Raw genomic sequence first — 23,278 nt, forward strand, 5'->3', positions numbered from 1 at the left:
CTCAGATGTTAAGTCCCATAGCGCTCAGAGCCATTTTGAACCAACCATTTTATCATCCAGTTTTCACCTCTGTGAAACTCTAAAGTCTTTCAGAAAATAATTCTCAAAACTTACACTTGTTCGAAATAAATTCACTGAATGTGAGTTACTTGGACTCAGCTGTTTTACATAAACAAAGATGTACTACCTATTGGTGACATTTGAAAATTTGTGTTACATGTTGTCCACGCGAATCAGTTGCCAACAACCCATGTTTGTACTGTTCAGGAAAAGGCGTCATAGAAAACAAATCTAGCGCTTAAAATATCATCGACCGCTTTCCACTTACACGGGCCAGCGTTTCAAAATAAATTTTTCGTTTTTTTTTTTTTTTTTTTTTTTTTTTTTTTTTTTTTTTTTTTTAACCTGTGGTACGCTAATAGATTAACACCGACATCGTATCTAAGATTAATATAAATCCAGTATGAAGTTGCTCACGAATTGACAGAGCTCTAACATACAGAATCTCCAAGCACTTTGTAATTCCGACAGAGAACGAGATGGAAAGAACTTGCGTTCGGTAGAGCTCTTCTTCGCGTGAGAGCCAGTACGAACCTTCGTACATAAAGTCTTCTACTTAACTCCGCCACCGTGTATATTTCCGAAACGAAACAAAATGTGAAAAATGCATTTGGCCAAGATACGCGCCTGTGTTAGAGGCTCTCACAATGGGCATAAATCCAAAAACCATAAATGTAAGCAAATGTCACTCTCAACACAAATTTCCGTCTTTTTTAAAATGGTACGTGTATGTTTTCTCTACAGGAATGAAAACTAGAGGTTCAATTAGTGTTGGCAGAATTGTTTTCACTGTTGTAAGCCTTGTCCCTCCAGAAATACGTAGACTTTAAAGGATAGCGACAGCGCCACAGTTGCTGCCGTAATGCGCAAAGCAATGGTTGCCTATAGCAGACTTCATGGCATTGCAGGCAACCGGCATTACGGCATTACAGCATTTCGGCATAAATTGCGGCGCTGTTTCCATTATTTAAAGTCTATGTATTCCAGAAGGCATAACGTTTAGAACTGTGAAACCAAGTCTGCCATCACTAACAGTACCTATAGTTTTCATTTTGGTAGAAAAGACATATATGTGCCATTTAGGGCTTTCCAGATTCAATAAAATAATAAAACAGTACAGGCGAGTACAAGCATGAGTTAATGTTCTACTCCTGGAGGAGAGGGAGTGCCATTCGATATTCCAGTGAAACGATCAGCTCATACTAGAAAAAAATAAGTGACTTCAAACGTGATAATTGTGGATATGGCGAACAGGCAAGACGACTTTTAAGTGAAGGTGTGACTATTCAGGCAGTTCTCACTAACAGAGGAAGTACAAACTATGTTTCCAAATCCAGTGCGAGACTCTGTGAGGAAGATACATCCTGATTCCGTGCATATTTAGAACTGACAATAAATGCAGTACACCCGATGGCTGGAATCACAAAATCTTTTTAATTTGCTTATTACATATATTATACTGGAAACCTTAATCCTCAGGTTATAACGTATTGATTACCGTTTACTGAGTATGAGTTAGAAGCACTGTATGCTACTATATATCGACAAAGAGTTGCAAATTCCAGTTATATGGAACGAATTAAAAGGTTCATGTACACACCATCCAAATATTCACATGTAAAGTGTAACCTTTTCAGAGGAACAACTAAAATAATTTCAGTAAACTACAGAATAACTAAATCTGGAAAGTAAGCCTCGTGTTTCAATCTCGATCTTCGTGCGTTTTAGACAGAGTATCAATCACCTCGAACGGCGGATTTAATTGCAGGAAGTAACCTGAAATCGGTTAGTTGAGCATAGAAATGGAAACATGAGAAAACTAGTGAAACTGTCATTTACTATCGATAAAACTATACTTTTTGAATTCCCTAGACCATTCAGCCAACATATCAGTTTAGTAACGTAGTCATCTAAAAATCGTTTATTCGCATTGTCTTTGTTTTATTACTGATGAATTTTTGATTTTTTTTCATTCAGTGTCTTTGTGGATCACACGCAGTACACACGCCCTAGTGCGGACTGGAACTCCCAACTACTACTTTACAAGGCAGTGAGGTTGCCCCAGCACCACAATGACCAGCTTACTGTCTTTTTACCGCGCTGAGTTTGAAGCTGCAATTAAAAAAAGGAACTAAAACAGATTGATGGGATGAAGTTCGTTACTCAACTGTAAAGAGTATAGAAGGAAGAAAGATCCACTATGGTAGGTGTAACGTGCAGGAAACGGTGTTTATCACATTCATGTGTGCTGATCCGACGTAGGTAATTACGAAACGAACGTGTAAGATAAACAGCACCAAGGAAAGTCTCATCGAGTTCCTACGTCTGATGTCATTGCGCGTATGTATTACCTTACACGGCCAAGTCAACGGATAACGTTGGAAGCTCCAGGTGCTTGCAGAGAAGTGAGCTACGGTTTATTTCCTTAGACACAATAAGCAAAGGACCTGCATTACCCCAGCGAGACTCATAATTTCTCAAATTATGTTTTTTTTTTTTTTTTGTCCTCTCAGTGTTTGTATCTTGATAAAGGACGTATGCTGAAGCTTCTATGTTGGAACCGAGAGCAAACGGAGATGTATGTAACAGTGGTGCCGAAATTCTCTCCGGGTGAACGTAACAGTTACCTGTAGGATGCAGTAAGAATACGAAATATAAAAGAAGACTACTGGCAGCTTATGCAGCAGGTACGGAAGCCATTTCAATACATAAAGATCAGGGTTTTCTACGGAACTACGTTCACTCAGCTCTGAGGCAAGGTGATGCTCTCTCATCACTACAACATACTAGAGAAAATCGTAAGAGAAGTGAATTGAGATACATCATCAACAGAAGATCACACATTTTAACGTACCGTGAGACGACATCGTTTCTTCTCTTGGAGAATGAAATGCTTGCAAGATAGAACACATAAAATATCCTTACACATGGTTTAACGCCAGGAATACGTGAAGTCCTCAGAACGTAGATATACATTATAGGGAAAACGGATAGTATACAATATGTAAAAGAACAAAGAGGGAACAGCAAGAATGGTCAACCAGGAAAAAATACTCGGATTAAAATGGTGGTAAGACAGGGAAGAAGCATTTCTTCCCTCCATCTACATCTACATGGCCACTCTGCAAATCATACTTAAATGCCTGGAAAAGGGTTCATAGAACCACCTTTAAAATAATTGTCTGTTATTCCACTCTAGAAAAGCACATGGAAAAATCGAACCACTGTATCTTTCCGTGCGAGGTCTTATTTCCATTGTTTTATTATAGTCATCGTTTCCCCCAAAGTAGGTCGGTGTCAGCAAAATATTTTCGCATTCGAGGGCTAAGTTGCATTCAGAGGAGAAAGCTGGTGATTGAAATTTCGTGAGAAGATCCCGCCGCAACGAGAAAGGCCTTTGTTTTAATGAAATTCCACCCCAAATCCTGTATCATGTCCGTGACAGTCTCTCCCCTATTTCTCGATAATACAAAACGTGCTGCCCTTCTTTGAACTTCCTCGACGTACTCCGTTAATTATATCTGTTAAGGACCCCACACCGCGCAGCAGTAATCCAAAACTGGAATGACAAGCGTAGCGTAGGCAGTCTCTTTAGTAAATCTGTTGCATCTTCTAAGCGTTCTGTCAATAAAACGTATTCTTTGGTTCGCTTTCCACACAATTTTTCTGTGTGTTCTTTCCAATTTATGTTGTTCAAATTGTAATTCCTAGGCATTTAGTTGAATTTGCGGTCTTTACCTTTGATTAAATCTCTTTGGATTTTCTGTTAGGTTTCGAGGCAAAGTTGCGTTGTGGAAACTATTATAAGCATCTGGAATTGAAGTTCGCGTTAAGTTTCGAGCTTCTATAAAAGGTCGACAATCATGAGGGTTTTGCGTTCATCTGAATTTGGTATGTTTTTTTCATTGTTCCTGCATCAGTGTTGTGACGTGTTTTGTGTGACATGAAAGATCAGCACTGTCGTTTGTTAATTTATTTGGTATTAATCTCTCAACTGCTGTCAATACTACCACTTTGAATTCAAGCCACATCTGGTCTACACGTGCATTCTGAATTTGGAAGGAGTGGAAATCAACTGTCAGGGAGGCGTCGAGTGAATTTTTATCTGCTTTTTCGAAAAGATATATTTTTCGTTTATTTTTGGTGGTTCGCAGCTCTTGGTCGTGCGGTAGCGTTCTCGCTTCCCGCGCCTGGGTTCCCGGGTTCGATTCCCGGCGGGGTCAGGAATTTTCTCTGCCTCGAGATGACTGGGTGTTGTGTGTTGTCCTTAGGTTAGTTAGGTTTAAGTCGTTCTAAGTTCTAGGGGACTGATGACCTTAGATGTTAAGTCCCATAGTGCTCAGAGCCAGCAATTTTTGGTGGATTTGGCAGTTGCGATATTCAGTCTCGCTACGACAACCCTGTGTTCACTAATACCTGTATCTGTTTTGATGCTCGTTATTAGCTCAGGATCATTTGCTGCTAAGAGCTCAAGTGCGTTTTCACAACCATTTACTACGTTCTAAGTTCTAGGGGACTGATGACCTTAGATGTTAAGTCCCATAGTGCTCAGAGCCAGCAATTTTTGGTGGATTTGGCAGTTGCGATATTCAGTCTCGCTACGACAACCCTGTGTTCACTAATACCTGTATCTGTTTTGATGCTCGTTATTAGCTCAGGATCATTTGCTGCTAAGAGCTCAAGTGCGTTTTCACAACCATTTACTATTCGTGTGGGACCATGAACTAACTGCTCGAAATAATTTTCAGAGAATGCATTTAGTACAATTCCAGATTATGTTTTTTGCGTACCTCCGGATTTGAACATGTATTTTCGCTAACATATCGAGGATAAATTGAAATCACCAGCAACTATAATTGTACTAGCAAGGTACGTACCTGAAATTAGGCTCAAGTTTTCTTTGAACCTACAAAGTACGTGGTACACATTATGCTGGAGCATTGTCTTCTCAGACTGCAATGAAGCAACCAGCAGTGTCAGTATGAGGAAACGAAGGAAAGAAAAGCCCTTCCCTAGATCACTAGGGAAGGGCTTTAGTGCACTTTGTGAGAAAATTGATTATGTGACTGTAATATCATACTAAGCGAATGGTAGAAATATTGCACTTTGTTGTTACTTTATTACCGAGAGAGGTGGTGTAATGGTTAGGACACAAAACATATCTTTGAGAGAAGGGGTTAAAGTCTCCGTACGACCATCCAGATTGAATTTGCTATAAGACCGCCAAATAATTTCAAATAAATGAAAAGTATATAAATCCGAAGAAGCTGCAAGACACTTCTCGCCGAAACATATCCAACTGAGGCATTAGCTGTATTTCCTACAAGCTTCCTTCCTTTACAATATATCATTAACAATCCATGCTGTTACAAACAGCGAATGCTCCCATTAGAAATTGCTAAGTCCGTGAAGTTTAGCAATTAATGTCATACGCGCCCTCAATCACACTTTTGAATACGATCACCCTCATCATATGTTGCTATGTAATGAAGAAGCCTTGAGGTCAGAAAGCATAAATGCGTAGATGTGTCTCTCAACATTTGGACCACCATGTCCTTTTTTTTCTTCAGTCGACACAAATAAACTAGCGACTTGCATCGAAACATTTTGGTACGCTTTAGTCAGACACACATTGAACACTTATGTGTTTCGACTATTTGGCATACAAAACGTCTAGTAACTCAGAATGCTGGCAGGTCTGCAGGAAACAGCGGTATTTGGCAGTTACACACTGGTATTAAATGAAAAATTAAATGTTTGTCTACGTCACAATTAATTCTTATTATATTATGAAGATTCATCAAGCAGTCACAATTTCCTGTGGCCACGAGATGCTTGTGTAACTACGCAGTGCTTCAGACGGGTCAATAACAGACGATAGATGAGAGCAAAAAAATGGAATCAACAAAAGGACAGTTAGCTTCTGCTGCTACTGTTACTGTTATTTATGAATAAGTTTGTGGCTATTGAACCAAAAATGTTGTGTAGCTTCTCTGTAAGATGCGCCGACATGTAGCTACTATGTATTCCGAGCAACCATGTGTAGTCATCTAGAGAAGAGCCACTGAGGTGAGGGGTTATAATGAAGGCGCTGCCCTAGGGAAATCAAACAGATGCCGCGGGCTGGGCCTCCCGATGGCAGTGACTGCGTCGGCACGCTATTACCCTCTTCGGAAATTAGGGCATAGTTGCGTCATAATACAAAAGACACTTTGTTGCACATCGAGTTATAGATCATTGGTTGTGACACTGTCGATTCTAATGCATAGCATGATCATCGATAGGATGAAGTGGAGGTAAGCTGCTGGAGGGTGGAGAAGGAGGTGAAGACGTTATTTTTTTTATTCTACAGTCCTAATTTGTTTCCATTTACAGCGCGTGAATGTTGACATGTAAGAGATACAAATTATAGCGTCACAATATCCTTCAGTTCCAGTGTGATATGCAGTAACGTAAAATTTAGTGCAGTGAAAACACTAGCACTTCGTTCATACTTTCATCCACACTTCAAATGCCGTGCATCGCATTAAGTTGCCAGAGGTGTTCGAGGTGCACGTTTATAACAGATATACAAGGTGTTACAAAAAGGTACGGCCAAACTTTCAGGAAACATTCCTCACACACAAAGAAAGAAAATATGTTACGTGGACATGTGTCCGGAAACGCTTACTTCCCATGTTAGAGCTCACTTTATTACTTCTCTTCAAATCACATTAATCATGGAATGCAAACACACAGCAACAGAACTTACCAGCGTGACTTGAAACACTTTGTTACAGGAAATGTTCAAAATGTCCTCCGTTAGCGAGGATACATGCATACACCCTACGTCGCATGGAATCCCTGATGCGCTGATGCAGCCCTAGAGAATGGCGTATTGTATCACAGCCGTCCATAATACGAGCACAAAGAGTCTCTACATTTGGTACTGGGGTTGCGTAGACAAGAGCTTTCAAATGCGCCCATAAATGAATGTCAAGAGGGTTGAGGTCCGGAGAGCGTGGAGGCCATGGAATTGGTCCGCCTCTACCAATCCATCGGTCACCGAATCTGTTGTTGAGAAGCGTACGAACACTTCGACTGAAATGTCCAGGAGCTCCATCGTGCATGAACCACATGTTGTGTCGTACTTGTAAAGGCACATGTTCTAGCAGCACAGGTAGAGTATCCCGTATGAAATCATGGCGGTGAATCGAGGAACTACAGTACATACTGACGAAACTAAAATGAGCTCTAACATGGAAATTAAGCATTTCCGGACACATGTCCACATAACATCTTTTCTTTATTTGTGTGTGAGGAATGTTTCCTGAAAGTTTGGCCATACTTTTTTGTAACACCCTGTATCTCATGTTACATAATGGGCCAAAATTGCTATTCGTTAGCATGATAGATTCGTCAAGAGAAACTTTTAAAAATTCATTTCTGTATTTGTAAGTTAACAGTATACATGAACGAAATATTTAAAGGTCACTTTGTTCTCGTATTTATCCGCCCTGATTTACGTGAAAAGTGTAAACGTCTTCTATGTGCATGTGTGTGTTGTCACTTTATGGGCTTTCAACCTCGAGGTTATCAGTGCCATGATGCATTTTAGAAGGAACGAATGTGGCTAAAACTATTGTGCGCGGTAAGGATGAAACCTAAAACACGACACTGATGCACTCACTCCCACCTTGTGTATTGTGTATTCTACCGGGGACCTAGAAACAATAGAGAGGCTTCGTCCCGCCATAGCCCTCAGTGTTTCACAACCCCACAACAGGCCACAGCAGTCCACCCAACCCACCGCCTCTCCACACCGAACACGGGGTTATTGTGTGCGGTTCGGCCCCCAGTGAACCCCCTCACAGAACGTCTCATACCAGACGAGTGTAGCCCCAAATGTCTGCGTGGTAAACTAATTATCGTGTACGCGTACGCGGAGACAGTGTTTGCACAGCAATCGCCGACATAGTGTAACTGAGGCGGAATAAGGGGAACCAGCCCGCATTCGCCGAGGCAGATGGATAACCGCCTAAAAACCATCCACAGGCCGGCTGGCACACCGGACCTCGACACTAATCCATTGGGAGGATTCGTGCTGGGGACTATATTTGGAACACAACCTACGACCAGAGACACAAGTGATGACATTTTCTGCAGGACCTGACTATCATTTTGCAGGACAGTGCTCAAGTTCGTACAGTGCAAGCTGACTGATGGTGCTGCTAAGTGCTATACCACCTACTGCACTCCTCTGACTTAAGCTCTCGTGAGTTCAACTCAATTTATAAACTGAAGGAAACACTTCGCGGCATTCGATTCAGAACTGCTACAAATTCGTCGGGTAATAGACCGCGCCGCTCGAATTGTCAACACGAGTGTCACTGCTAAGAGTATCCTACGACTTTCACATCGCTGGCAGCGGGTTATACACAATGCTGGTGACTACTTTGTAGGTCAGTAAAACTTTGAAATACGTTTCTATTTTGTACGAGCTGTAAATAAATAGTTGCCACTATTAAAGTTTCAACCTTCGTAGTTGCCACTATTTAAGTTCCAACCCTCGTATATGGCTACTCTTGATCGCTTTGTGTGTACCTTATTCGAATTAGGAGGAGATCGAACAAGAAACATTTGAGTAGCAATGATGTTCAATCAAGGACCAGCTGACTTTTTGCTGATATTGCAGCGTGGACTTTTACATGTGATCAATTGACAAGAGCTTAGCTGTGAAATAACACCCCGACGCTCCCTGGTGAATTTCAGTTAACACAGACGTCAGTCTGTCTCTATATGTCCGGATGTATAGATGGCGTGCCAAAACGTCCGAATGTTTTCAATCTCAGATAAGCGCTTTTAGAGCGCGGCGAATTCCTAGCACGTTCTTGTCGGGCCTCTGCACTTCCCACTGAATCGCAGAGTATGATCGGGCGCTCTGCTCTGACAAAATCCAAAGTGCATATTTCGGCAGTTTCTCAGGTAGCACGCAATCCGTATGTATATGTCTTTGCTCTGGCGTCGTTTTGTCATGTGGAACAAAGGAGGCTCCGAGCTCGTCACAGGACGGGGAATGAGGTGGCGAACCGGTCCGTACACTGGACTTCGGCAGAAATAAAGTTCACTTTAGATGACTAGTGCCACAGGTCCGTCCTTCTCCCATTGAAGCAGTGCTCCTTCTTTAAAGACTTCATATAAAATGTCAGCCTTCTCAGCATCAGGGTAGACTAGATTATTTTGTAACGGAACTATATTCAAAATTCATTGCAACCTGTCTGCAGAGCAACAGATGTCTTTCATCTATTATGTGCAAAATATGCACTCTCCTACATTTCCATTTACGTCCATGCACTGGAAGGTAGAACACTCAGCGGATACCATTGTAATATCCCATCTTTTCCCTTCCGTTTGAGCAAAGCGAATGAAAAAAAAATGGTTCAAATGACTCTGAGCACTATGGGACTTAACATCGGACATCATCAGTCCCCTAGAACTTAGAACTACTTAAACCTAACTAACCTAAGGACATCACACACATCCATGCCCAAGGCAGGATTCGAACCTGCGACCGTAGCAGTCACGCGGTTCCGGACTGAAGTTCCTAGAACCGCTCGGCCACCGCGGCCGGCGCGAATGGAAAGAACGACTATCAATAAACCTCCACGTGAGTTCGAGTTTCTCTCGTTTTCCCTTCACGGCTATTTGACGGAATGTACGTGAAAGAAATTAATATGTTGCTTACCTCTTCTTTATATTGACGGAGGACATCGAAAGGGTGCAAATAAAGGGCATCTCGTTTTGTATTATCACGTAAAAGGGGAGAGAGTGTGGTAGATATGATATGTGAGTTGGGATGGAAGTCATTAAAGCAAAGACGTTTTTCGTCGCGGCGAGATCTATTTACGAAATTTCAGTCACCAACTTTCTCTTCCGAATGCGAAAATATTTTGTTGAGCCCAACCTACATAGGTAGGAATAATCATCAAAATAAAATAAGAGAAATCAGAGCTCGAAGAGATAGGTTTAGGTGTTCGTTTTTCCCGCGCGCTGTTCGGGAGTGGAATGGTAGAGGGATAGTATGTTTTTGGTTCGATGACCCTCTGCCAAGCACTTAAATGGGAACTGCAGAGTAATCATGTAGATGTAGATGTAGATGTAGATCCTCAATGGGTGGTGATAAAACTTTACAAATAATTAGAAACTTCAGTAATTAATGAGTGGTCAGTTTTACATGTTACCCTATATGTGGCACTGTGATTGGAATTAATACATCCTGATGTCAATGCTGGAAAATTAATAACATTTTTCAATTGGGATTGCGGAAGTGATTTCTTGCAAGTAGCCTAACATTTTCATTATCAAGTAAAAGCCATTCTCCAATCATTTTTCTGTTATACACTCGTGAATGAAGAACATATTGTGTTCTATTCCGATAGGTGGGAAAATTCTGTTCTGATGCGTATTTTTACCATACTCGTAAGGAAAAATTCGTGCGTGGAATAATTTGTTTGTTCGGGAAACTTTAGACGAGTGAGATTCGATGAATTGATTAGAAAGTCAGTTACGTTTTATACATGCAAGATTACAAATCGGGAGGTTACGTTAATGGAATGTGCTAACTCATTTTTGTAATAATGTGACTCTTTCAGCATCACTAGCTTTTTGCAAGTACGTACCTTGCATTAGGAGTTTCGGCGAAACCATTGGGGACTTCTGCCTTCGGCACTTCTGCCTGAGGAATTTCTGCTTTAGGCAAGTCCATTGGTAACCTGGAAAACAAAGTAAGTAAATTACACGTATTTTATTACGGTTTTGCTTACTTCATTAATTCTAGTACAAGATTGAAAGGTAAAGCTTCGTTTTAGATACGTAATATTGACTTTTAAAATATGAACTTTATTGAATCGTTTCTCAGCTGGATTTGTGTGTGAAAAATTGATTTTGTAGTAAAAGGACGAGAACGCCATTTCTTGGAATGTTCGTTTGCATTAAATCTATATTTAATCATTGTGGATTAGCGTAAGCATTTCTGTCCATATTCTTCAACAACCCCTTATTCTTATAATTAAATGTTTCCCTGAGACAGTTAAGTCTCTTTTTATTATCTACGATGATGATCGAAGCAGAGGAAATAAATTAAAATTTGTGCTGTATCCGGGACTTTTTTGTTGTTGTCCGTTGTTGATCGTTGTGTTTGGTCATTGCGGACGTCACATGACATCCGTTCAAGTTCTTTGTTGATCGTTCCACTCAGTTTTTTATTACAGAGGCCAACCAGCTCTCTGACCGAACACTCTGAGCTACCATGCCGGCATTTTTTTTTTTTTTAAGATATGAGAAACTAGGGCTCATACTGAGGCATATTGACAGCCGTTTATCCCTCGCTCTGTTCATGAGTGGAACACTAGCGGAAATGACTAGCAGTCGCACAGGGTACCCTTCACCACGCACCGTACGGTGGATTTACAATGAAATAAACACCCTTGGCTGCTTACAGGCGTTGACATACGTCAACGGAGACAGATGAAAATGTGTGCCCCGACCGGGCCTCGAACCCGGGATCTCCTGCTTACATGGCAGAAGCTCCATCCATCTGAGCCACCGAGAACACGGGACACGAACCCGAGACTTCTGGATTGCTGGACAGAAATGCTAACCTTTATACCACCGCAGTAGTTGGGCAACAATGCTGCACCAAATACCTAAGTTGAGTGCCCTCGCCAACACAATCTTCAATTCATTTTTCCCTTACATATTGTCACTACTGCCAGGTCTTTCCGATATTTGCAAACACCCTAGCATTGGACGTAATGGGACGTCCTTGTACCATTGGTGATCTTATAGATCTTGTAATTAATTGTGCATGAAATATTATTTTGATGCCCTTGCATGTCACTCTGAGATGGCAGAATTGTACCAATGAAGGAGGCGTTACTGGGTGAGGAACACGGTTTAATTAATCATCAACTTAATTAATCTTCAAATTCTCCATGAGATTGTTAGCGGCATTTGATTTTTTGCACAGAGAAGTCGTACGATCAGTAAACTGCTGCGGAATGCAGGAACACCTTCAGAAGGTTCGACACTTGATTCAGTCATTGTCGGTTGATCCTCAGCATGCATAAATACAACGTATTGGGTGTAAACAGGCGGAAAGACCCGTTATTATTTGATTACCTGTTTGCCGAACAGCTACTGGAAACAGTGACCTCCATTAATTACCTGGGTTTAAAGTGGGCGACCCCATAAATATAATGATCAGAACTCAGACTGAGATTCATTGGAAGAATCCTCAGGAAGTACATTCCATCCACGAATGAGGTTTTTGTGTGTCCATCCTTGTGACTGGGGGTCTGGGGGACTTCGGCCGTTCACTTCTAACACGAATGAGGAAGTTCACAAAATCCTCATTCGACAGACCTCATCTGGTATCCTTAGTGGGTAGGATTGGCGGAAGTTGTGAAGAATATCGAAAGAAGACTAGCGCTTTTCGTAACTAGTTACCTTAGTAACCGCAAAAGCGACACAGAAATGTTCACCAATTCCAGTGACAGGTGCTGCAAGAGAAACGTAATACATCACGGTATGGTTTACTGTTGAAATTCCGAGAGCACGCCTTCTTAAAAGGTTCACCCAGTGTTTTTCTTCCTCCTAGATATACCTCGCGAGAAAACCATGAAGTCAAACAAAATAGATTCGAAAATAGATTCGAGCTACGATAAAATAAAATAGATCCCAGCTACCAGAATGTGGACTGATTTCTCTTGTATATGTGAGTCCAAACCGCCAAGTGTGATATCATAAGAGCGACTCGGTAGAGCAGATGAAATGTCGCAAAAATTAATTTTTTCCATGGTATGGGACAATAGCCGAGACAATGTAGTTCCTTGACAATTTTCTACTACCTTTTAGGTGGTAAGTAGGGAGGTCTCTTATCTGTGCGTCACAAACCCAACACACAAACTGTTAAATGATATCGAAGAGCGAAACATAATTCGCAGACTGATAGCGGGCACAACATTACTCTTCTCAAGTTAAGGTTGTGTGAGGCAGGAAGGACATCTGGTCACCAAAGATAAAGCCATACCCAGGAGAGTAAAGACTCATCACGCGCGATTCCTACAGTAACAGCACAACGACTGGAAAAAACCAACATCAAACACAATCTGGACTGCCGCGCGGGATTTGCCATTCAGTCATGGACTGTGCGGCTGGTCCCGGCGGAGATTCGAGTCCTCCCTCGGGCATGGGCGTGTGTGTTTGTCCTCGGGATAATTTAGGTTAAGTAGTGTGTAAGCTTAGGGACTGATGACATTAGCAGTTAAGTCCCATAAGATTTGACACACATTTGAACATTTTTTTTAAACAATCTGGACTACGCCTCAATTTTTTGCACAGACTGAAAACTAACTGCAGATGTAGAAAAGTGTAATGTTACGCATTCCACTAAATTTATCAATTTAGTAGTCTTTTACAGCTCACTAAAATGTAAATGCCGTGTGGCGAGGGCCTCCCGTCAGATAGACCTGGTGCGAGTCTTCAGAGTTGACGCCATTTCGTCGACTTGCGTGTCGATGGGGATGAAATGATGACGATAAGGACAACAGAACACCCAGTCCCTGAGCGGAGAAAATCTCCGACCCAGCCGGGAATCGAACCCGGGCCTGTAGGTATGATATTCCGTCCCGCTGACCACTCAGCTACCAGGGGCGGACGCAACTCACTGACGAATGGCAGTTGTTGTTAGTGATCTCATAAAAGTTAAAATGGGCGTACAATAGAACTATCATACAGATTAATCAAATGGAAACTTTCTGTTAACTGATGGAATGCTGCTTATCTTCAATTTCTCTGCGTCAGGCAATTGTTTCTACAAGACATGCGAAACCTTTATGTAAAACATGAGTGCTCACGAGGGTATTTGATTTTTGGATGAATAAAATACTGCGAACATTTTATTAGGTAGACTCTTGACGTAGACCATACAACATCTCATGAAGTCCTACATAGAACGAGCCAGATGTTGCAGTAGTAAAGGCAGCAGATTCGCCTTCAGAGCGACCGAGATCCATAACCTGTTCCGGCAGACCAGATGTAGATTTTTCCTGTAACCATCAAATGCAGTTATGAAATGCTGTATGTGCTGACGGTAATAGATGACTAAGACAGACACCTATATAACGATGGCCCGAGGTACTTTAAAAAATGTAACAGCTTGTTTGCGGACGGTATGTATGGATGTACTGCAGCACCCCGTAGTCAGTTAACATAAGAAACCTGAAAATGAAATTAGCCTAACAACATAGTTTGCTTTTGTATCTAGCTGTAGTCCCACAGTCAAATGGCTTTCTTTTTTTAGAGAAGTAATAATTCTTATAGCATAATGTTGACAGTAGTCCTTCGTGTTCATTATCCACTATAGAATGAGAAACTACTGGAACACAATATGGCAAAACGCAACATTTGCCTCATAACTTATTGCAGTTTGCCGAGCACAGATGTACGTAGTTGTAGAAAGCTACATAGAGCCGTCCTGTATTATCCTGAAGTACGTCCACGAATCGGTGCTATCATTTTAATGTCAAGGTTTATTATTGGCAGGTAAGTTAATGGAATATGCCAGCGTATGTGAAGTTCGCAGCTACCCTTTCTTTACACGATCCTTCACGGAAAGTCTCGCTACACCCAAAATTACCACACGGTTATTAATTCCACCAGTTCTGCTTACGTATTTTCCTTGAGTTTTTCGTAGTTCTGGTTTCTCGTATTTGTTCCGGCAACCGGAATGCAATTTTCAACACGTGATACGTTGACTTTAAATCAATAACAACGGCCAAACGAACCCTGAGAGTCATATCGCTTACAAGCAGAAACGGAACAGAGGCAGTCAAGCCGTAATACATGCTACATTCCGGCATGCCTATACATTAATCGACAACAGATACAGGCCATCTGTTCTAAGGAAAACCTTGCGTGGTGCCAATGGAAGTAAATTAGAAGCTGCAGCCGATGCCGTTGTTCCATTGGAGGAACTAACTCGGTTCTTTACGTTACCTTCAGCCAAAGTTGAACGGCAAACGAAACAGAGACTTATTGTTTACTTCATGGGGTTAACGACGGTAGCCGCGAAAAATTCTAACCATGTTATTGGCAATACTGTTAAAAAATTCATCATGCGTATGAGATCAGCATGTAATGGACACGATGTAATTACAGTGCAAATGATTGACCACTATTACTCACAATAAAAGACATCTTCAACCACTCTTTGACCACAAATGTTTTCCTGAGGCCCGGAAACAGGGCCTTACAAGCCGCTACACAAAAAGGACGTTTTCACAGCTCCATCTGATCTGGATTCTTCCGGCGCTGTCCAAGGCCTTAGGATATAGTATAGTCCACATCTGCAAGCCAACTATTTAACTACAAACAACGTACTAGACGAATATTAATCAGGTTTCCGTAAACATCGCAGCACATCTGCTTTAATAAAAGTAACAGACGACATGAAGCTTGCTAAGGATAGAGAAAAGGCGACCATCATTCACTTCTTCGGCTTTAGCAAAGCCTTTGACACTGTCCGATATATTACTTGTTAAACTTAGCAGCCTAAATTTATCTCCGAGTGCAGTGCAATGGTTTCGCTGTCACATCTGATGACTCGCCAACAACGCGTCATGCCCGCCACGATAACGTCGCAATGCATGCAGGCTGTATCAAGCGTCCTCAACAGTTTGGTATAAGATCCTATACTCTTTTTATTGTATGTCAATTAAGTGTTATCATATGTGTTCTGCTGTAAATACTGCATGTCTGTTGACGACCTCTAGTTATAACTTAGTACAAAACCAATAAACTTGAAGACAGCTGTGTGCAGAATCAAAATGGGCTCCTAATATAGAGTTAAAGCTCAATCCATTAAAAATTCAAACTTGTCATTCTAGACACATTAGGCCGAAATTTCGGAAATCTCTGCCATGTTTAATTCTAAATGGGACAAATATACATTTCTCTCCATCAGCTAAGAACCTGGAATTAATAGATGAAATGCTAACCTGGGCAGAGCAAATAGCTGCAGCATTAAAGAAAGCATCAACATCTCTCCATACTCTACAAAATATAAAAAGCACTTCCCATTTTACCTATGAAAGAAAGTTGTACAAACGCTCGTACTTCCAACTGTTGATTACAACTATTTTCTCGTCCTAGGTCTTTCTCAGGTTACCTCACTGGGCCTAGAACTGGTCACGAACACCTGCTTTAAGTATCTCTGTGACGTCTGGTGTTTTTGATCGTTTTATGCACTGTCATCCTGGCGACGTGCGGACAAGCACAGATATTTCCGTGTATTCTGTCCGCTCTATCGCGTTATCAACGTACATTGTCGCACATATCTCTCTCGAACTTAACGTCGTTTCCATCTAAGCAAAATCCTCTTTGCCCTGTTCCACTATTCAACCGCTTTCTCGAAGTGATTTTCAGTAGCAGAAGCTCGACACTAGACTGACTTCAATCATTATAGCAGAGGTTAATGACATATTTAATAAAGCAGCAATTTGTCTTCCTTAGAACTCGCTATTTCACAAAATATCACTTTCTTACATCTATAAATACATTTTCTCTCTGTTATTTCACGATTCAGCCACATAAATGTGACCATCTTCAAACCCTGAATAATCACCTTTTGCAGCACAAATGCGCAGGAAGAGAGTCAGTGAGGTCCTGGAAGGTACCAACATGGAGACTACAGTGTTGTGACCAGCTGCATTAGGTTTCACAGTTGAGAATCCATGGCGTGAACAGGTTGATCAAGGTGGTTCCACAGATTCTTGACTTTGTTGAATCTGGTGAGCCTGCTGGCGGGGGGAATGCGGTAAATTCATCCTGGTGCTCTTCCAACCACGACGGACACTGCGAGCTCTTGAAATGTTGCACTGTCCTGCTGGTAATGTCACTGTGGCAAGGATAAAAGAACTACATGTAACGGTGGATATGGTCCCCGAGGATAGATGCATACTTGTCTTCCAGTATGATCACCCAAGGAATCCCACAAAAACATTCACCAGACCATAACGCTCCCTCCTCCATCCTGGGCCCTTTTGACGTGTGATGCAAGGTGTTTACTTCCAGGTGTTTCACGTCTATTGACGATAAAACGTTATTCATCTGAAAAGATCACCTGTCATCACTCTTGGACGTCCAGTTGCAGTAATGGCGTGCAAATTCCAGCCTACATCGCCGATGAACAACAAGCAACATGGTTGCATGAACCAGATGCCTTCCGTGGAGCCTCATACGCAGCTACGTTCTCTGAACAGTCGTTGAGGAGATACTGCTGGGTGGCCCTCGGTTCATCTGGGCGGTCTGTTGTTTAACAGTCGGGCGGCTATTCGCCCATACACATCTCCGCAGCCTTTGTACACCCATGTCATCTATGGCCTGTGGTGCACCACAGTTGCTTCAGCACCGGTTTTCGATAGCATCATTTTTCCGTACGTGGTATAACTCAACCACGGCGACACGCGAGCAGTTTTCAGACTTAGCCATTTCGGAAATGCTTCCATCCTTTTGGATGTCAGATACATGACTCCGTTTACGCATTATGACAGCGACTGCACTGTTTTCCGCATCACTCGGTCACGCTTTATACACCCTCCACTGTTAGTACTGACACCTGCTGCCTGTGAGTGGTTACTGCATGTTGACGTCGAACATAGGTAGGGGTCACATAAATGTGACTGGACCGTGTGTCATTGTCATTATTATTACTATTATTATTATTATTATTATTAGAAGCAGTAACATCAGCATCTGTACTGGTAGTACTAGTAATAGTAGTAGCAGTACCTATAGTATTAACTTTATTACTTCTTAGTCTGTACTATTATTAACCTTGTCATTAGACATATTAAATTAATTTTTAATTTTATTAATACCATTTTATAACTATTTACTGTATTAAAATTACTGTCATTTCGTAAGTAACAATATTGTAAAAATATTGTATTCCTAAAACCCTGTTCCAAAGTAACAGAGACCCAGAAGGCCCAAATTGGATGAGATTATATATATTCTAGACTTAATCTCCTTTTCTAAAGTCTTTTACCAGATGCATCCATGCAAAAAAAACCTACGACACTACGAAGTAAAAAGAGCAGGATGTTGGCCCTTCAGCGTTTCAAGTGCTTCTTTCTGTGGTAACGTAAACTTTGTTTCAGCATCAACAACGTTTAGTGAGTAAAGGTTTTCAGAAATTACTGCAACCAGTCGCCTTTTATGTAGATGTATTTTATTTAACCATGACCGGTTTCGAGCTGCCTAGCAACTCATCATCAGATGGTATATACATTCAGTGCTTTTTTGTACCCATTGTGTGGGTGGTTGAGTATCTGTGGCTAGACAGAAACGAGAACAAATAATCGCTACATGTGGTACAGTAACACGAAATATTTACAGCATAATTTATGTTTAACGTATAAGAGCAAATAATCACTACATGTGGTACAGTTACACGAAATATTTACAGTTTAATTTACGTTTTGAGGTGTTACTTACAGATAAATCTTTCTGCAGGTATATATAACTCTTTTAGGACGTATTTTTGAAACCATTGTTGTTCTTGTTTTTCACAATTTCACAAGTTAAAACTTTCTCTAGATGTATATTACTTTTATGAGGCACTGTTGGAAACATATATCTTGTTTTTCGTAATCATCGCTGATGATAAAAAAAAGAAAAATAAAAAAACGGACAAGTGCGAGTAGTTCATCGCTGATGATTACGAAAAACAAGATATATGTTTCCAACAGTGCCTCATAAAAGTAATATACATCTAGAGAAAGTTTTAACTTGTGAAATTGTGAAAAACAAGAACAACAATGGTTTCAAAAATACGTCCTAAAAGAGTTATATATACCTGCAGAAAGATTTATCTGTAAGTAACACCTCAAAACGTAAATTAAACTGTAAATATTTCGTGTAACTGTACCACATGTAGTGATTATTTGCTCTTATACGTTAAACATAAATTATGCTGTAAATATTTCGTGTTACTGTACCACATGTAGCGATTATTTGTTCTCGTTTCTGTCTAGCCACAGATACTCAACCACCCACACAATGGGTACAAAAAAGCACTGAATGTATATACCATCTGATGATGAGTTGCTAGGCAGCTCGAAACCGGTCATGGTTAAATAAAATACATCTACATAAAAGGCGACTGGTTGCAGTAATTTCTGAAAACCTTTTCACACCACAGTCGCAGTGTTCCACATCCACAATGGATAAAAGTCTTGTTTAGTGAGTAAGTACCTTTTATTAGGAGTTTCGGCGTAGCCATTGAGAAGTTCTGCCTTCGGCACTTCCACTTGAGGCGCTTCTGTCTGAGGCATTTCCGCTCTGGGCAGATCCATTGGCAACCTGGAAAACAAATGAAGTCAGTTGCAGATACGCATTGTATGGCTGCTGGTTGCAAGCTTATTTATTCATTCGATCTTGTATAAAATCGTTATCCCTTCTTTACCAGCGGTAACTGAGCGAGAGAGATGGAAAACCAAATCAGAAACATGATACACCCTTCAGCAAAAAAGAAAAAAGAAAAATAAAAAACGGACAAGTGCGAGTAGTTCTCGCGCTCAGAGGTTTCCGCACAAAGTTAATTATGTATATAGATACTTCATATATAGGTTTTGATGAGTTTGCGAGAATAAAAATATGTCACATATAAATGGCCGTATCTTCTGATTGCACAGACTGAGAAGCTTAAATTTTTTACATTGCCAAGATACTGTAGACTATAGCATTTGAGATAAATATAGTCTTGACATCTACCCGCTCTTGGAAAAAAAGAGTCTTAACTGACGCACTAGCAGATAGACAAAGGTACAGCAAAGTGATCCTATAAGAGTTACGGTTGTAAACACCACTTAGTTTTTGAGTTTGTAGTACGCTGGGTCGTTCAGTACGGAGCATTAAGAAGACGAAATAGATGAACAGAAACAGAAGAAATTCAGTGCTATGTAGCGCTACTGAAAAACAATACCCATGTTCACGATGACGCCTGATTGCTTCGCGTGCTAAACGACGATGAATGTACTCGCGAATTTGACTAAAAAACGAAATAACACCCCCCCCCCCCCCCCACTCCACCCCTAATGCCAACAGTCTTCATATTACAGCATTTTAGCGTACTGATGAAAGACATTCATTAATCTCGTTATGAAAAGGATGAGAGAGAGCACAACCGAGAAGAAATATATCGTCTTTCACGGCCTAAAGCGCCCCGACAATCATGGAATCATAGCGAAATGATTATAACAGCCACATACGACACGCTTGAAATAACGGCGTCTTCAGTAGCACTTCATGGCAGTTGTTCCCCTTCACATGTTTGGTACAAGTATTTTTATTATACTCCAAGTTCACAGGTGCAACTCACCGTTTTATGTCGACATGCACTATCGTAAAACTAGGTTGCAACTCAGAAAATTAAAAAAGGTCTGCAGAAATGAAAAAAATGTCTTTGATCGTGTTAATGCATAAGATAGCGTGCTCCATTCGGTAACTTTACACTTCACCCTCCGTCTCTCACAAGTGCTCCAAAACATATGGCATCCAGTTCGTTTTTAATGGAGAGACAGAATGAAAAGAGTCAGTTGTGTCCATTTTACCTCAAGGAAGAGTGACAGGACCGTTACTGCATGTAAAGTAAATTTTTATTTCTCTGAGACTGTCCACAGACGACCCAGTCTTATATAAGACGGTCATACAATTAGAAAGTTGTTTCAAAATGCAGAAAGGCTTAGCACTTAATCCAAAGAGTGTCAATTTACTCTCACTACAAATCAATGAAATGTAAGTCTTGTAAATAGACGAAAAGCTCCGATATGGTATGCCTACACGGTTGGTGATCATTCACTGGAATTAGTTGCCACTGTAAAGTATGAGGGACCATCTGCTTGGAGCAATTTAAGGTGCAACGACCGCAACCAAAGGCCGCTGGAAAGGCAAATGCTGGTTTGAGGAATAATCCGAAGAAAGCGTAATTCATGCAAGGAAGAGGTCGCTTACAGTACTTTACACCAACTTTGAGTACATTTTGTTGATATGGATTAAAGGAAGAGGAAGAAAAGATTCAACGAAGAAATGTTACAGAAATTCCCCGGCTTAAATCTCGAGTAGTGAACACGACAGTGAAGCAAAAAGGCACACAGAGTGGTACCGACAAACTTTCTCCCAATGCTATTAGCGAATGAGAGAGAAAGAATGGCAATCGATTTGATACACCACGCACTCTGCGCCACACACTGTACATGTTTATATAACAATCAACATATAGAATATTAGACAGTCTTTACAAAACGTTTTCCTATCCACAAGCCTTCCACTGTTGTTCTATAGTGATGGGCTCTGTTGAAACTGTGATTTCGGTTAGGAGGTGACACGAGAAGAAAGGTTTACTAACAAAGGAAAGGGTAATTTTTTACGAGTCGGATCGAGGAAGGTCTGAATACTATGGGGAAACTGGATTATCAGGAGAAGAACACGTAAAGGCTCACTCTAGGTGCTGTGAGGGTCAGTGAAGTGAAATGGAAAGAAGACAGAGATTTCGATCATAAGAATATGGGGTAACATCACTAGTAGCAGAAAATTGTGTAACAGGTGCACGGCCTATTACGAATAGGAAGATAAGTGACAGAGTAAATTACTTAGAACTGTTCATTGATAGGATCGTTCCATCAGGATGGAAAGCAAATCAACGCATCAACGCCAACAGCAACACTTAAGGTACACATCGAGACGTCATTAGCAGAGGATGAATACAGAAGGAGAGTGTATGAGGGAATGGGACAAATAACTCAGTACGTAAATGGCACTGAAAATCTAATAATCATGGGTGGTTGGAGCGCTATGGTAGGGGACGGAACTGAAGGCGGTGGTGCTGGAGAATATGTCTCGATAGTAGAAAGAAGACAGAAGAAATACCAACTCTACAATAAATAGGGAATACAGCGTTACAAATCACAGGAGGAAAAGGAGGTAAACTTGAAAAAGACATGGAGACACGGAAAGATAGGAGATGGATTACATCATGGAGAGAAAGAGATTGTTAGGAATCAGATATTGGATTGTGGGTACAGACTCATATCACAATCTAGTAATGAAGAAGAGTAAGCTGAAGTACTGAGGAACGACGATGTGCGTTTGAAGTTGTCTGAGGCTGTAGGTACTGCGGTAATTAATATCACAACACCAAGTTCAGTTGAAAAGGAATGGACTTCTCAAGAAAGGGCAATACAGAATTTTGACGGGCAAACGTAGCACAAGGAAGATGTAAGGGAAGAAACCTTTGGTAAAAATAGAAATACTTCCGTTGCTCGACGGAAACATGAGGCACGAAAATGCCCAGGAAAAGACAGCAACACAGCAATACAACTCACTTAGGACTGAAACACATAGGAAATGCAGGGAAGTTGAGCCAAATTGGTTGCAGGAAAAATGAGAAGAATTCGAAAAATAAATGACCGTCGGAAGGACAGATTCATCTTGTAGAAAAATCAAAAGAACTTTCGGTGAAATAATTTGTCAATGTTCAGAGTGGAGCGGAAATTCTGCTGTTAAACGCAGAACACGTGGTAGAACAAGAGTTGGGGTCCGATCTGGAACACTTGGGGAATCCAATATCAAAGTTTGAAAGACGTTTGGAAATTCTGAAAAATGGTTCAAATGGCTCTGAGCAATATGGGACTTAACTTCTGAGGTCATCAGTCCCCTAGAACTTAGAAATACTTAAACCTAACTAACCTAAGGCCATCACACACATCCATGCCCGAGGCAGGATTCGAACCTGCGACCGTAGCGGTCGCGCGGTTCCAGACTGTAGCGTTTAGAACCGCTCGGCCACACCAGCCGGCGAATAAGTTCCTATGGGACTAAACTGCAGAGGTCATCGGTCCCTAGGCTTACAGACTACTTAATCTAACTTAAAGTAACTTACGCTAAGGACCACACACACACGTCCATGCCCGAGGGAGGCCTCGAACCTCCGCCAGGGTGATTCGCGTGAACCGTGGCAAGGCACCATAGACCGCGGGGAGTTGGAGGAAATGAGACTGGACATATACTACCGGAAAATCATCCACAAAATTTTGAAATAGTAAGGGAGTGAACTATCGCAACGTCATGTTAACAGCTCAAGCATCCAATTCGCTGACAAGAATAAAGTACAGAAAAA

General features: G+C 41.2%; 1 protein-coding gene across 1 annotated transcript in view; it reads right to left on the reverse strand.

The window, feature by feature from the left end:
• LOC126336866 (NADP-dependent malic enzyme-like) overlaps positions 1-23,278 on the reverse strand; it is a 401,213-nt gene that overhangs the window by 187,639 nt on the left and 190,296 nt on the right. The window contains exons 3-4 of the mRNA XM_050000965.1: positions 19,357-19,464; positions 10,719-10,811 (exon numbers count right to left, since the gene is read on the reverse strand). Of these exons, the coding sequence (XP_049856922.1) occupies positions 10,719-10,811; positions 19,357-19,464 (201 nt within the window). The remainder of the gene's footprint in view (positions 1-10,718; positions 10,812-19,356; positions 19,465-23,278) is intronic.

The sequence above is a fragment of the Schistocerca gregaria genome, chromosome 2, assembly GCF_023897955.1.
Source record: "Schistocerca gregaria isolate iqSchGreg1 chromosome 2, iqSchGreg1.2, whole genome shotgun sequence".
Classification (NCBI taxonomy): domain Eukaryota; kingdom Metazoa; phylum Arthropoda; class Insecta; order Orthoptera; family Acrididae; genus Schistocerca; species Schistocerca gregaria.